Source organism: Thamnophis sirtalis, unplaced genomic scaffold (assembly GCF_051295495.1).
Source record: "Thamnophis sirtalis isolate CommonGarterSnake01/CBP01778 unplaced genomic scaffold, rThaSir2_p1.2 scaffold_12, whole genome shotgun sequence".
Lineage (NCBI taxonomy): Eukaryota > Metazoa > Chordata > Lepidosauria > Squamata > Natricidae > Thamnophis > Thamnophis sirtalis.
The window spans coordinates 31,162,806-31,179,852 of record NW_028261392.1 but is presented as its reverse complement, the minus strand read 5'-3'; the positions used below and the strand labels follow the sequence as shown (position 1 = coordinate 31,179,852).

The 17,047-nt window shown below is 37.3% G+C and overlaps 1 protein-coding gene across 5 annotated transcripts in view; it reads left to right on the top strand.

Annotated features, from left to right (window-relative positions):
- Positions 1–16,707, top strand: part of LIMS1 (LIM zinc finger domain containing 1) — a 78,703-nt gene extending 61,996 nt beyond the window's left edge. For 3 of the 5 annotated variants that reach the window (XM_087726739.1, XM_087726737.1, XM_087726735.1), the window contains exons 3-10: positions 740–806; positions 3,101–3,221; positions 4,093–4,242; positions 5,982–6,132; positions 7,814–7,906; positions 8,242–8,290; positions 10,885–10,960; positions 12,093–12,286. In XM_087726739.1, the coding sequence (XP_087582865.1) occupies positions 740–806; positions 3,101–3,221; positions 4,093–4,242; positions 5,982–6,132; positions 7,814–7,906; positions 8,242–8,290; positions 10,885–10,960; positions 12,093–12,240 (855 nt within the window). In that variant the 3' untranslated portion in view covers positions 12,241–12,286. Of the gene's footprint in view, positions 1–739; positions 807–3,100; positions 3,222–4,092; positions 4,243–5,981; positions 6,133–7,813; positions 7,907–8,241; positions 8,291–10,884; positions 10,961–12,092; positions 12,287–14,828 lie in introns of those variants that run through there. The other 2 variants (XM_014057854.2, XM_087726736.1) reach the window with 1 other exon arrangement.
- The last annotated feature ends 340 nt before the right edge of the window (positions 16,708–17,047 follow it).

Below are 17,047 nucleotides of genomic sequence, written 5' to 3'. Positions count from 1 at the left end.
CTTGCGTCAGGAACAAACTCCCTTTGATCTTCCCCACTGCTCCATGCCTCAGGCGCCTCCTGGTGGTCAACTAGCCTCTCCGGTCCCTGCTCTGAGTCTTAACCCTGCCCAGGAGCCTTCACATCTTCCATAGCAGACTTATAGGGTTCCTCGCTATGGGAATCCATAGGCAGCTCCAACGGCTCCTGCTGGGCCACAACACATATCTATACATACTAGGACTGTCCAAAATATCAGACTGTTTGATATCATGATGATGCCAAAGGAATGTCTTATTCATTTCACATCTGCTTGAATATAACTCTGTTTATTCTAGTAAGTTATCACATGATTTGGAAATAAGGTGATGTTCTCTTGGGCAAAAAAAGATATGACACAAACATTTCCATCTTTCCAAAACTATTTGCCTGGTGCTGCCCTTCAGGAAATGTAAAGAATGGAAGAAACATATGGCTAACAAAACATGTTTCCTGCATTGGATGCTAAAACAGATGTTCATGATGAGAACATCTCTTGATTTTGTGCCCAGATGTAGATCATTTCATCAGAAGCATCATTCATTCATTCATTCATTCTTTACTTACATTATAACCCATATTATGTAAGTGTAGCTTGGTCAAATATGCAATCGTGTTGGAATTTCTCTTATTAGAAACCTTAGCAGTTAAAGCTATAGCCATAGTATATGTGGAAACATACTTACCTCTTCTAATAGGCTGGCCTATTTGTCTTTTTTCAGTTTGAAGGAAGGAAGTACTGTGAACATGACTTTCAGATGCTTTTTGCTCCTTGTTGCCATCAATGTGGTGAGTTTCAGAAAAATATATTTTATAAAGGTCTGATAGCCTTTTACAAGAAGAGAGAGATAAAGTATACATTGTTGTAAAAAGAAAGCTGAATGGTTATTAAAAAAAACAAGGCATATGTCTATTAAAAATGTTTCCTGTTGTCTTTAAGGATTACCCTGAAAATTGCAACCTCTGTAATTCTACCCTGGATTTGAAAACAGAATAAAATCTAAAATATATTAAAATCTTGGCTGGGAAGGGCTTTTCTCAGAGTATGGCCACCATATGCCACATCATATTCATCCAAGAAGAGTTGTATTAAACACTTTTCCAAACTCACAATCAGTTGACACAAAAAACATTCATTCTGTAATAAAATACAGAACATCTTGCCTGAAAGTCTTCTGTGGGTATATTTTTATGCCATGAAATTAAGCTGGAGATTTTGTTAGGACACAATAATGTTTAAACCCAAGCTTGTACTATTTTGATGTAAAGTGGATGTTGCTAAGGAAAAAAACAGACTTGAATGTCTATTTTCCCTTGGCCTGCCCTTAAACAAGAGCATCGAGGCACATAATTTAATTAGAGCGAGATTATAGTTTGTTTATCAAGTGCAAACATGTTGCTTCCAGGAGAATGGAAATTCCTACTGTAATATATAAAATAAAAGAGGAAAAAAATCAGAATTGTTTTCAGTAATATTATGAGAAAAACAAATTAGGAATTATTCGAGTGCACCAATATGCTTGCAGGTATCTGTGTTTTGCACCTGCATATATATATATAAGCTGCTTGATAAAGTCGCTCAAGTTGTGAAAAAAGATCAGTAGCACACATTTTGATTCTGTTTGTTGGGATTCATTGAAAGAGCATTCATGCCCAAGTCAATCCCTTCTGTCAGCTTTGAAAAGAGAGTAATTTGTTGTACATAATGTGCTTGTTCTACAATTATTAGATCTTTTTTCACAGTTAACTCAGGGGTGGGCTGCTAAGGGTTCGCCCAGATTCGGGATTACCTGTAGATAACGTTATGGCCGGTTCGAGAACCTCCAAATCCCACCCCTGGCTGGTCTCTCCCCTCCCAGGAGTCTCCATGTGGCCTGTTTTGGATGTGGGGTAAGTGTAGGGTTCGTGGGGAGGCTCAGGGAGGGGGAAAACAGGCCTCCTGGAAGTTCCGGGCGGCCAGAAACAAGTTCCTGGAGCCCAGGGGAAGAAGTTTTCACCCTCCCAGAGGCTCAAGGAAAGCCTCCACAGCCTGGGGAAGGTGAAAACGCCCTCCCCCCAAACATGGTGCCAGAGATCGAGCAGGCCATGCACACCCAGCAACTGGACAAAGAACCTGTTGTAACATTTTTGAAGCCCACCCCTGAGTTAACTGAATCATATATAAAATACTCTCTGTATCTGTTAGATTCTTACCTACAAGTTACGCCACAAAAATAGGCTAGTCTTTAAGGAGCCCTAAGATTCTTGTTGTTTTACTCATTCATGAGAGACCCAAGATAATGTTAGATTCAGTGGCCTGGAAAAGGAGACATGAAACTGTTTATTTCTATTAAGGCTTGCCTTTCCCCAGCCAAAATGAATAAAGGATATTATATATCAAAGCTCCATAATGGGAAATAGCTTCCTAATAGAAGGAACATGTAGTTAATGAGACATCTGAGAATCATAGCTCTGAACCTGTATTGATTTTTATGTTAAGCTCAGTTATTTTTAATATTCCATCCATCTTGCTGCCAGTCTTTTTATCTTTTTGGCATCTTCCCATTAGATAAAAGTTGGATTTTAATATGCATTAATATGAACAATTGAAACAAAATGATATACCTTGACATGCCAATTACTTTTCTAAATCTACCTAAATATATCAAATTATATTGATAGATTAAATCCAAAGTGCCAAATTTACTATCTAAATATGATGTAATTCCCAGAATTTCCAGCAATCTGTAATGCAACAGTTATATTTTGTTTTGCTTTATATCTGATATTGATAAGATATAAATAGGATTAAAATTAAATATCAGTTTATATTTTGGCAAGAAGAGATTGGACAGCCATTTGTCTGAAATGTTGTAGGGTCTCCTGCTTGAGGAGGGGGGTGGACTAGAAGACCTCCAGTCCCTTCCAACTCTTTTAGTCTGTTATTCTGTTAAACATCATTTATCTAAATATAGTTATAAGCTATGAAAGTGGACAGTGACAGTAAGAGGGCAGTAATGTTTTATTTCTTTCTTAAACTATCATAATCTCCCAGTTTTTAATAAATTAATAAACTTATTTTAATATCTCCTGTTGAATTTTAGGGGAGTTCATTATTGGTCGGGTTATTAAAGCTATGAACAATAGCTGGCACCCAGAATGCTTCTGTTGTGATATCTGCCAACAGGTACTGGCTGACATTGGATTTGTGAAGAATGCTGGCAGGTCAGTGTTACTTCTCTCCTTTCATTATAAATGTGTGCATAGTGAATTTTTATAACTTTTGAAATATTTGGAAGCTTCAATTGGTTCAAAATCTGGTGGGCCACATGGTTTTGTGCAAGCCTAGATTTGCACATGTGTCACCTCTACTGTTGGACCTGCATTGGCCACCAATTTCCTTCCAGTCCAATTCAAGGTGTTACTTGTCATCTTCAAAACCTTAGATGGTTTGGAATCAGGTTATTTGGAGGGCGGTCTCTTCCCAATCAGATCTACCTGAGCCACCAGAGCAGGGAGACAAGGAATGCTTGAGGTTCCCTCTCCTAAGGAGGTCATCTAATGGGACCAAGAACAAAGGGCCTTCTCCAAGGCAGCTCCATCTCTATGGAACATAATCCTTGCAAAGATAAGATTGGCTCCCACTTTGACACTATTTTGCAAAGCTCTGAAAACAAAGTTCTGCCAAAGACCTGGTACAAAGCCCATCAAGTCAGCTGTTGGGTTATTGCTGCCAGTGAGGTGGGGAATTATTGCTTTTTGTATTGTTTTTATATTGGGATTTTATCCTTGTAAGCCACTCAGAGTCACCGAGAACAAGTTGGGCAGCCATATAAATTTTCTTAAATAGATAAATCACTTTTACATAATTACGTAAAAATCAAGGCAATATAGTCTTTGACATTGCTTATTCAAAAAAAAAAAGATATCTTAATGCGAGCAGCTTGCCTTATCTTTTCTTATAAGGAAAGGATATCATTTTTCCTTACAGAAATTGTAGTTAATTTTCTGATTACAAGACAGAAATAAAAATTCAAGTTGAACTTCTTTTCCAATATTCTGATATTTCTTACATTTGTTCCTTGATTTCTCTTAGACATCTTTGTCGTCCTTGCCATAATCGGGAGAAAGCCAGAGGTCTTGGCAAATATATTTGCCAAAAGTGCCATGCCATAATTGAGGAACACCCGCTTATCTTCAAGAATGACCCTTACCATCCTGATCACTTCAACTGTGCCAACTGCGGGTAATGGAAACCTATTATGAAAGAAAGTTTAACATTTAAGTGTTGGTATCACAATGCTTGATAGTCAAATTTGAAACCAAAATATCCACTCTTATCAAAGACAAAACAATAAACAAGATATTCCATAAATGATACACATTCCAATCTTGTATAAATCCCATTGTATTCAATAATTAAATCATCAGTTATTTGTGCATAGCACTGACACCATATAGCTATATTAGGATCAAACAACATATAACTGTAATTATATTTCTTTTTTTTTGATGATGATGATGAGGATGATGATGATGATGATGAGGATGATGTTATCCATTCAGTCCCACTCTTGGCAATTCTTTGAGTCAAGTCTCTCCACATCTTCCAATCTTGTACTATTTCTTAGAGGTTTTTCTATGCTCTGGTTAGTGTCAGCTTTGATGGTGTCTAGCCACCATGTTCTTTGACAGCCTAGTTTCCTTTTACCACTAACTCTTACAACATAGAGCCACGGTGGCACAGTGGTTAAAGTGCAGTACTGCAGTTTACTTCTGCTGATCGCCAGCTGTCAGCAGTTTGGCAGATTGAATATCACCAGGCTCAAGGTTGACTCAACCTTACATCCTTCCGAGGTGGGTAAAATGAGAACCCAGATTGTTGGGGGCCATAGCTGACTCTGTAAACCGCTTAGAGAGGGCTGTAAAGCACTGTGAAGTGGTAAGTACGATTGCTATAATTGCATTCTCTAGTGAATTATTTTTAATTAACAATAAATCTAACGGTTTTTTCTGAATTCATTTCCTACACAATTCCAGTCTGGATTACAAAAGCTCACATCTGGATTTCACATTAGCAAAAAATTACTCACATAGAAAGTTCAAGTGTGGGTTCCCCAATTAGTTACAAAGAAATAAATGCTATTTTTCTAAAGTTATATCCACGTTAATTCCAGGGGTGAAATTCAGCAGGTTCTGGAGAACCGGTAGTGGAAATTTTGAGTAGTTTGGAGAACTGGCAAATACCAACTCTGGCTGGCCCCACAGTGTGGTGGGAATGGGGATTTTGCAATATCCTTCCCCTACCATACCCACCAAGCCATGCCCACAGAACCGGTAGTAAAAACAAAATTGAATTTCACCACTGGTTAATTCCTTGATCCCAAGCCAATTTCCTGGTCAGGTATTGTAGCCTTAATCACTGTACATTCCTCTGTAACACCATTTTATGTAAAAAGTAGTTGGTCTTGTTTAGGTGCAGGCCTGTTCTTCATCTTTGGCTCTTCTCAAAATGTCTCATTTTCTCAGGATAAGGGATTCTAGTATATGTGAACAGCTCAGTATTGCTTATGCAATCACTCAACTGCACTCTACTTTTTCTATTTCATGGCAAGATTAAAATTTCACTTTGAAGGTCATGCGCTCCCAAATTCTGTATCTAAATCAGGATGAGGAACTTTGGCTTTCTTGATTTTCCTGAATTTCCAACAACTCTATGTCCAGTAATGAGCAGTAGTGGTTCTTCAATAGGATGATTAAAATTGTCCAAGCCTGATGTAAACAGTCTGACCAACACTTATCATTCTAGACCAATACCTAGATTAAAAGCCTGTCCCATGCCTAATAAAGTGTGTTCAGTGATCTATACACACGCCAATTGCTATAACTTTTGGCGAGAAAAATGACTTTTTCAGAGAACGTCCAGCCACATTTGAAGTGACTATATTTCAATAGCTTTATATTCTTTCTTTGATTTGTGAACAGAAAGGAACTGACTGCAGAAGCTCGAGAACTGAAAGGGGAGCTGTATTGCTTGCCTTGCCATGATAAAATGGGGGTACCCATCTGTGGAGCATGCAGGAGGCCAATCGAGGGCCGAGTGGTAAATGCTATGGGCAAGCAGTGGCATGTTGAAGTAAGCTTTTTGTTTCTCTATTAGTGTATTTATGAGTATATTCAACCTGGAAGATTCAAGAAGAGTCTTCAAAACATTTAATAAACCCTATGTCATTTTATGAGACATGGTGGCTCAGTGGCTAAAATGCTGAGCTTGTCGATCAGAAAGATTGGCAGTTCTGCAGTTCGAATCCACTTCGCGCAACGAAGTGAGCTCCTGTTACTTGTCCCAGCTTCTGCCAACCTATCAGTTCAAAAGTACGTAAAAAATGCAAGTAGAAAAATAGTGACCACCTTTGGTGAGAAGGTAACAGCACTCCGTGCGCCTTCAGCATTTAGTCATGTTGGCCACATGACCACGGAGACGTCTTCGGATAGTGCTGTTTCTTTCGTTTTGAAATGAAGATGAGCACTGCCCCCTAGAGTTGGGAACAACTAGCACATATGTGCGAGGGGAACCTTTACCTTTATGTCATTTTATAGTGAGGAGCCTTTGTAATGATCTAATCCATAAGGTTTTCCATGAATGGAAATTCCTGAACTGATAGAAAAAAGAAAGAATATTCTGATAGCAAACAATTAGTGCTAGTGCTATCGGAAATTTTTTCGTGTGCATTTTAGTGGAATTCATGCTAGCCAGAGAAAATGCTATTGGTATGGCCCAATACTAAGTGAATTTAATTTAGTTTTGATCCTACTTATTTTACATATTTTTACATGTGCTCTATTTTTATGATCTATTTTATACCCATCTGATTTGCCCAGTTTTGGATATTATATGTTTATAATTTGAAGGTGCTTCTGACAAAAAATAAAGAAAGAAGTAGAACTAATTTGCATGTACTTGAAATCTGAGTGGCTGGTTTCAAGTACATATGCTTTTATCACCTGTTGGTATTTTAAAAATAACTAGTATTATAGAATTATTATTTAATGGGAACTTTGCACACAGTTGTGGTATTAAGCTAAGAGAAAGTGCAAGTCCCCTAGAACATTATATATCCATAGACAGAGTTTTTTACAGGGGTGAAATTCAGCAGGTTCTGACAGGTTCTGGAGAACCGGTAGCGGAAATTCTGAGTAGTTTGGAGAACCGGCAAATACCACCTCTGGCTGGCCCCAGAGTGGGATGGGAATGGAGATTTTGCAGTATCCTTCCCCTGTCACGCCCACCAAGCCACATCCACAGAACCAGTAGTAAAAAAAAAATTGAATTTTACACATGGTTTTATACAAAGGATTGCAGATAGCAGGTTCTGTTTTGATATATCAGATCGATCTGAATTTTTGGATCACATTATTGTTTATAACAATGTGAATTCAGGAAAGAGTAAAAAGAGAAAGAGGGTGATTTATTTCCAGATTGTAGATATAAGGTGCATTTTACTTCTTTACTCACATAACTATTGGAAAGTTTCCTTTAGAAATCTTGATTAAGTCAGTGTTAGTTGGATAGAGGAACACTTTTTAAACTATTAATTAGAATTTTGGAATTTACTCTGGAAATCTTAGAAAGTAGCCTTTCAAAACTGAGGTGTAAGGAAATAGAGGTTAAGCTAGTGGGATTTTTGGTTTTTACATGAGCAAGAGGAAGGCCAGCCTTCCTATAGTTTGTTCCTGTATATTTGTTAAAAAGGTGAACTTTAATTTGATACCTTAATAATTATATAGAGTAAAGGACACACCTTTTTACCCCACAGCATTTTGTTTGTGCCAAGTGTGAGAAACCATTCCTGGGCCATCGTCACTATGAAAGGAAGGGGCTGGCGTATTGTGAAACCCATTATAATCAGGTATGGTTGCTTCTTGCCTTTTATGTTTTAAATCTCATCCAGGGACACTTAATACCTTAAATCTAAAACTGCAGGAGCACCAGGATAAATGCACCACCCCTGTTGCAGCTCCACCAAAGATCCTTGATAGCAACCATTGTTATCTCCCTACTATGCTGCAGCCTGAAATTCAATGGATACAGCTCTAGATAATCCATTTCCTTTAAGACTGTCTAGCTGCCATCCAACAGCTTTCTCTACAGCTTTATCTACAAGATTTTTTAAAAATATCTTTCATTACTAATTTTACTTCTGATTCAAATTCTGACTCGGACTTATATTTTCCATTTCCACAGCTCTTTGGTGATGTATGTTTCCACTGTAACCGGGTGATTGAAGGAGATGGTGAGTTTCTATGAATATGTACAGGTAGTCCTTGACTTACGACCACAAATGAACCCAAAATTCCTGTTGCTAAGTGAATTTTTCCTATTTTATAACAGTTGTTAAGTGAATCACTGCAGTTATTAAATTAGTGACATGATTCTTAAATTAATATGGCTTCCCTATTGACTTTGCTTGTCGCAAAAGGGGATCACATGACTCCAGGACACTGCAATAGTCATAAAAATGAATCAGTTGCCAAGTGTCTGAATTTTGATCATGTGAGCACCGGGATGGTACAACAGTCATAAATGTGAAAAAATGGCCGTAAGTCCCCTTTTTTCTGCTGTTGTAACTTCGAATGGTCACTAAACAAACTGTTGTAAGTCGAGGGCTACCTGTACTTTCATCATTAAAACATTCATTTCAAAGTAAAATACCCCAAATACCATTGTCATTTTGTACCCAAGATGCTGAACATGGGTCCAAAAGCATTTAATATATTTTATTTATATATTTTAAAAAATGAAATACCGCCCATTCCCTCAGTGGATGCACAATGCCTGATGGGTTCAAAAGTTTTGAGCCTATGAAAATATATGATTCTGATATGAAACATACGGAAGTAACAATAAAATCAAAATGTGTGCACTTTAAAATTAAATCAATCTAATTCTATTACTTTTTATGCATATTCTTGCTGAGCCTTATTCCATGTGTCTTATTAATGAATGTAAGTCCAGGGAACATCTTTGTAACCTAAGCATATAGATTATTACTGTAATGAAGATAATAAGTATACCAACAACAGTATAAATGTGGCTACAGCCTATAAAACTTAATCCCTAATGCAGCTCTGAATGGATCTTTCAGACATTGCTTCGCCCCCACCCACCCATCCTTTCAATCAAACATGTCCATAAGTTGTCTTTTAATCAGAATAGTGGTAGCACAATGGTTAGGGTTAGACTTAAGAGAGCCAGACTGATTTGGGGAGACTATGTTCTAATCTGTTTTAGACAGTGAAAGCCGGTTGAATGACTTGGGCCAGCTAATCTCTCTCAGCCATAATGTCAGCCATTTGGCAGCCAGCCAGCCAATCAATTCTTGGTGCAAGGAAAAAGATAACAGTAGTGATACAAATGTAAAATAAATGTAAATGGACTTGCTTATCTTCAGCAAGGCTTTTAAAACTAGGGAAACGATGGAGGTTTCATAATCTTGGAGTTGTACCTTTAAACCATTTTTCTATTGATTGATAGTAAGTAATGATTTTTTAGTAAATGAATTAGAATATTTTGCTTATCTAATATCGTACTTCATCTTGAATGCCTTCCAAACATAGGCTAGCTCTAGTAGGTCTACCATATTTGTGCTGAAAAATTTAGGACACCTACTACCGTATTTTTCTGAGTATAAGATGCACCAAAATTTTAAAGAGGCAAATTAAAAAAAAAGGTTTTGCACTCTGCAGACCTCCCCAAAACGGCCAGTTTTTCGCAGAAACAGGCCCATTTTTTCTCAAAAAAAGGTATGCATAGCCTTTAGGAGGCTTGTGGAATGCTCCGGGGAGGGGGGGCAAAATTGGCCAAAAAACGGCCTGTTTTTCGCTCATTTCTGCCCCCAGAGGCACTCTGAAAGCTTCCTAAAAGCTATGCATGGCCATTTTGGTGAAGGGGGTGGGGTTTCCGGTGGCAAAAATGCTGTATTCAGTGTATAAGATTCCCCTCAGATTTTCAGCCTCTTTTTTGAGAGAAAAAGGTTTGTCTTATATTCCAAAAAATATGGGTAGGTGCCAACAGAGTTAGAGTTTGTTATGTCTTCAGTCTGGTCATCTAACTTTGGGGGAATACAGATATCAAGAGTAAGGCCTGGCAATTACCCTTACTGAATTATTTTGTGGGGTGTTGTAAACTTTTCTACTACAGAACATAGGGCAGACTGGTGAAGAAAGATTTTCCTGAAATTGAACTTTTAAAAACTGTAGGCTTAGGCAAATGCAGTGAAGAAAACACTTGGAAAAAATTATGTGCGCTTGTTTTTGGCTGATAACAAATGTAGAATATAAAGGCAAGTTTTCAGTTTCCAGATTTTTTTTGGGGGGGGGGGGGGAAGTTGCGTCTTATACTCTGAAAAATACGGTACTTACCACGTCTGGGCTCCAGGCAATACTGCCTGCAACAGACATCTGTTTCAGCTCTGTCAGCTGTCCTGTGATACCAGTTCCTGAATTTAGCCTAGAATCAGAACATTTGGGAGAGGAATAGAAAGGCTAGTGCTGTCCAGAATTTTGAACCGCTAGCCCTGTAATCCCTTTCTCCTGGCCATTCAAGGTGATGCTTACAGCTATTGATTCACCATATCAATATGTAATGTGTCCTGATTTAAGGGCTAAGTATGATTGTCTTGGTGCTGACATGTTGTACAAATGTCCATCATCACAGGATCAATACTAAATTTTGCCTATGCAAATATGTAGAGTTAGACCACATCTGATGATTTGGACAACCTTGTATTTGTCAATATTAGTTCCATGACGTAGGCTATGAATGTATGATAATACATGCAGTCAGTTTTGTTTTGATTCATCTTGTCTTTTCTTTGTTCTTTTGTAGTTGTCTCTGCCTTGAATAAAGCATGGTGTGTAAATTGCTTTGCATGTTCTACTTGTAACACCAAGTTAACACTGAAGTAAGTATACGCGTTTGGGGAAATAATCACAGAGTTGATGATGTCACTTGTAAATTGAGGCCTCCCTTGGAAAATATTTATGATTGTTGCAGAAAGTCTGGAGGAAGAGATGAGGCACACCAAAGCCGTGTCCAAACAAGACAGAAGCTAGGTTATGTTCTTTAATGCTTCTATCTTTCATCGGTGCTTATAATGTTTGCTTTACATTTTTGTGAAATAGAACAAGTAGAAAGGTGTTGTGGAGAACAGATGACTATAAATTTCTATTGACTACAGCTGGATGAAAGTCAAAGAAGTTCAACAGCACAGAGCACTTCGGGACACAGCAACTGTAAATTTAATGAGTTGCTCAAGTTGCTCTTTTAGCACAAGAGATGTGCTAAATATCTGGAATATCTGCAGTGCATTTGGGGTATGTCTCCTGTCTTTAGAAACACATGTGGTCCTTGATATAAGACCGCAGTTGGGTCTGGACCTTCCATTGCTAAGTAATGCAGTTGTCAATTGACTTGTGCCTGATTTTACGATCATGGTCATCACATGGACCATACAATTGTTAAGCAAATCTAGCATCTATTTGGTTGGGAGAAAAAAGATCAATATAGCTCCTCTCTAGAAGGTCTCAGAATATATCTTTAATGGTGTGTTTAGTTTGGCAAGGTTTTATGGATGAGGAACAACAAAGGAAGCTGCTTAGAAGTAACTCTTATGTGTCTTTCTTGGTTTTTGGAGCCTGATGTAACTACATAACCAGTGTTTGAACTGTGATCATGTGATTGTGATTGGGGATGAACAGTCTTATGTGCAAGGACTGGTCATAAGTCACTTTTTTAGTTCTGCCATAGCTTTGATCTGCCACTAAATAAATGGTCATGAGTTGAGAACTATCTCTAGAAGAGCTTTCATTAAAATCTTAGTACATGGAAGAATGCACTTTTTTTTTTAAAGCTTGCTGTGATAGAAGTATTTTGCAATACTGCAGTCCATGGAAAATAAATAAGGATATCTTTTCCTATTAGTATATTCACTACTTTCCTTTTATTTCTATTTTTCTGAAGAATTCTTTCTCCTTTACTTGTATCTTGATTCTTTCTTCTTCTCTCCTCCATTCCTTCTTTGCTCAACCTGAAAGGGACAAATTTGTTGAAATCGATCTCAAACCTGTCTGCAGACACTGTTATGAAAAAATGCCAGAAGAATTTAAACGGAGGCTTGCTAAGCGAGAGCGTGAAGCCAAGGACAAGGATAAACATAAAAAGAAAAAGCCTGTCTGTCTGTAAAGCTCTCCTTTCTACCTTTCACCAACTGTGCTCCTCCCTTTCTTTGGTTAGTTTGTGAAAATGTTTTCTTTATGCTTCTTTTGTTCTGGTGCGTAAAACGGTGTTTTTAAAATATATAAATGTTGGATTTCAACACATTCAGCCCCCTGTCTAGACCAATAGGTCCTGTTCCCTGTGATCAGACTTGCTTTTTCCTCCCCCACCCAGGATGAAATCAACTTACCTTTGCTACCAGTTTGCAAATGTAAACGTCTCTGTGCATGCGCAGGGCCTTCGGCTTATGCGCAGAGCGTCAAAAACAGGACGTGATGACGTCCTGGTGGGTGGGCAGAGCCTCCCACCGCTAGCACTTCCGGTTCACCTGAACCGGATAAAACCAGCTGAATTTCACCACTGCCCCCACCTCAACAATTTGGCCCAAGAAAAGTCTTGTGTGTGTGTGAAACTTTGTAATTTCATTTGTGATAGTCTCCTCCTATCCAACCTATCCTATCCAACCTATTTCTGCTCCTATCCAACCTATTTGTTCCACATCAGTTAAAGAGGAAAAGATAAAATGTCTACATGAAATATTTTGATGGATCCCTAAAGCATTATTTATCTTGCAGTTTATGAAACTATTGGTTGAAATTCATCAATTACAAACATTCATTCAGAACAAATCTATTGAGAAAACGTGTAGCATATTAACTGAACATATGCCTTTTTAAAGGTAATCAATTCACTCTTCTAACGTGAGAGATATTTGGCAAAAAAGTTATTTGGAAAAGCATTTTTATCATCTGCTTTATGTGTGAAAATTAGGCTTTTACCCTGGAAATCAACTCCTAGTTTATATAGTCGCAGGACGTGTAAAGTCACTGTATATGACTTCTTCCATTAACACTATCCATATAATTCTACATGCAGATGTTAAGAGAGGAAAAAAGAATTTCCTCTTAAAGAGAAATGTTTCGTTAGATATTATCTGAAGCTTGTAGCTCTCTATTTCACACATGGCTGCACAGTACGGTGGTTTTAAAATCATTTTTAAAAAAACACTTTCAAATACTATACATAGCTGCACGTATAATCAAGATTATATGGAGAAGCCCCCACTCAAAAGTTAAGCATGAAAGCACCCAAAGGAAAAATAGAAATAGATTAGATTTGTTTATTTATAGGCCGCCCTTTTCCCTGAGGGGACTCAGGGCGGCTTACAATCAAAAAAGGAAGGGGAGTGTGGGACAATACGAAAAAAGAAATGTGCACAAAGTAAATTAGACAATAAAACTCAACATTCACTCAGCATTCGGGAGGGGCGAAATAAGATTATCCCCAGGCCTGACGGGTTAGCCAGTTCTTGAGGGCTGTGCGGAAGGCCTGGACGGTGGTGAGGGTACGAATCTCCACGGGGAGATTGTTCCATAGTGTCGGAGCCGCAACAGAGAAGGCTCTCCTCCGAGTAGTCGCCAGTCGGCACTGACTGGCGGATGGAATACGGAGGAGGCCAACTCTATGCGATCTGATGGGACGCAGGGAGGTAATTGGCAGAAGGCGGTCTCTCAAATAGCCAGATCCACTACCATGGAGCGCTTTATAGGTGGTGAGTAGAAATGAATAGAGATGGGGAACTATTAGCCTTCTAAATACCAATCTTTTCTCAAAGTTGCAGTTGTATCTCCAAGATCCAATTCGTTCATCAAAATCAGGGATGTCAAACCCGCGTGCCCAATGCTTAATGCACTGGCCATTCCCACTCCCACTTTAGCGAAAGGAGGGAGGGAAGTCAGGATGCATCACGTGATGACGTGACGTGTTTGACACCCCTGATCAAAATAATATAAGTCTCAATGAAAGCCCCCCCCCTTTCCTGTTGCCATGTGCGCACAACATGATAAGTGTGATTATAAAATGGATAGAGGTGGTGAGCAATGCTGCTTTCATTCGTGGCACAGATGTCTCTGCAAAACTTTTCAATGCATTGGTCATACTTTTCCTATCAACAGACATTTGCCGCACTTTGAGAATTTTCAACAACTTTGGGAAGCAGGGTACCATTGCATAAATTAACTGAACAGGTTAATTCTCCCAGTTCTTTTTATCAGCTGTCAAGGATGACCAAGCATTACAGTTTGTTTTTGGCAGCTGATTTCATTGTTAAGTATCTGAAATGCTCATCTTCCACCTTTAGCAGTTGGCCGAAGCAGTCACTGTTTTTTCAGGATTTTTCATGGTTCCTAAACATCAAGATGGCAAAAGTTATGAAACTGAGGACAAGTCATAGAAAAGTTTATTTTTCTATATATGTTGGAAGACATGGTGGTGAAGAGAATCATGCCAGAAATGAAATATGGTATTTATGCTGAGGTAGGGTGGTTTTCTGAAAAAATAATAAGAATATTCTTGAATTTTAATAGGATGGACAGATTTATTGGAAAGTGTTTTCTGACAGATGTTAACCAAGTCTCAGATTGTATAATGTTCTGCTTCTCCTGATTTAAACTGAAATTTTATATATATAAAGAGAAATAAGTTTACTTATGGTGAATTGTGAATATTAATTTGTATTGTGAAGGTTAATTTTCAACAATGTATTTTTTTTCCAGAAATAAATTTGTGGAATTTGATATGAAGCCTGTCTGTAAGAAGTGCTATGAGAAGTTCCCACTGGAGCTCAAGAAGAGACTGAAAAAATTGGCTGAAACTCTAGGAAGGAAATGAGATATTTCATCTTGCTATGCAAAATTAAGGAAACAAGATTCATATCCCCATTTACTTTCATCGTGTCTATGAAATCTATGCTCTTAAAAAATCCTCCTGCATGACTAGCTTAATTCAAAAATATATACCTTGCCATAAAATCTTTAATGTCTTATGTAATGCTATATGTACCTTTTAAATTATGTATTCTGTGTTTATATAGATTTTTAGAGAACTCAGTCTTAAGTGGAAGATTAAAACATAGCCTTTAAATTGCAATAGAAATCACTCTCTTGGACTACTGATGCTGATCTCAAATGAACATCATCTAGCACAGTCTCTCTTACCTAGAATTTTCCAAATGTGCTGATCTTTTAATTTCCAAAATTCTCAACCAGCCCAGCAGATTAGGAAAGCAAATTCTCTTGGCAAATAATCTAGACCTTAAGATCATGTGCCTGCCAGGGAGTGACTCCTGGAGCAAAACAAAGTAAAACTGTTAAAGCTGGCAATTTATAAACACTAAAATCCCATTGAATTTAATGGCTTTCAGCTCTGTAGACAGATATCGGATTACATGGTTAAGTATATAGAAAAATATTAGAAAAATTCATGGGCTGGTGGCCATAGTATTTACCAATACGAGTCAGAATAATCCCCTCCACCCCAAAATTAGACTTGTGATGTGAGGGCTTTAAAGTATATTTTAACTAATAAATTTTATACTTCATATTATTTAGAATCAGGAAAGGAGATGCATTTCCTTTGATTCTAAACTGTCACCTCTGGTGTTAAAAATTATGAGACAAAAGACTACAGATTTTTTTGTAAGCAATGAGTTCTTGTTTAATATTAGCTTATGAACTGATAAGACATTAGTTTTCCAATATTATGTTGCTATCGTAGGAAAATGGCAATTGCAAACATTCTTAAGATTTAGGAAGTTTATATTCTTATCAGGACATCTTGTTGATTCTGTCTTCAGCTCAACAGAAATAACTTAAGTTATTGAGATTCTTTTTTTAAAAAAAGTAGTCAAATTGGGGATGAATTGTAAGCAAACCATAACCCAAGCTATCACAAGTGCAGAAATGATTTGTTCAGAAAGTTTCTGATAATGGTAACTGTTTGAGAACTGCAGTGAATACTTTCACATTCTGGTAAGTCTGAAGCCCAAAGTGTGAGATGCCAATATATTTCTGTGTCAACAGAGTTCAACTACTTGAATTTTATAAGGATTTTTTTCTTGGAACCTTTGGTATTTTATTTCCCTGTGCCTTAATTATGCTGTATATTTACAAATTATTCAAAATATTTACTCATATTATTTTATTAGGAAATATACATCTTATACTCTAGGAAGTGGCATATACCAAACATTTTGAACTTTGTTTAAAATAATGGAACGTATTAAGGATGCAAAGCACACTTCCTTTCCCTCTTCAGCTCACTTTTTTTTAAATTTTACATGAAATAAAAACTGAACGTATTTCAATTATGGACATGTACTGTGTTAATGAATCAACAATATAGTGACAATCATTTGTTATTTATACTTGGACAGGACCTAAATGAATATTGCAAACTTCAGTACTCGGAAATAAAATTATTTGAGTTCAATGGTACCTAGGTTATTTAATAATACTCTTATCTAAAATAAGCATTTTGAACTCAAAGAGATTTACCTATAAGTAAAAATGTTGATTGCAGTTTTTGTTTAAAAAATTCTGAATTCCGAAGTACAATATATATTTTCACTAATAAACTATTTTGAATTTTACAACTCTGAAGTTTAAAAATCTTATGGTATATTTTTTAATGTTTAATAATAACTTATTCAATATCAAATATTTAAAGAGATTAAAGCATAAACCTCAATCCTATTTTAATTTCTATAGTGTGAACAATAATTAAAGCATCCTGCTGTAGAGAATTGTAACATCCAGAACATCCTATAGCAGGGGTGGACAAACCCAAGGGCAGGTACTGCCCCAGCACACCTAAGCTGTATCATCAAAGTTCAACAACAACTAACCCACTTTAATAGTGGCCAATTGCCTTATTCATTTATATCCATCCCATGGAGATAGATATCTTAAAGATAATTGATATGGAGATACTTCTA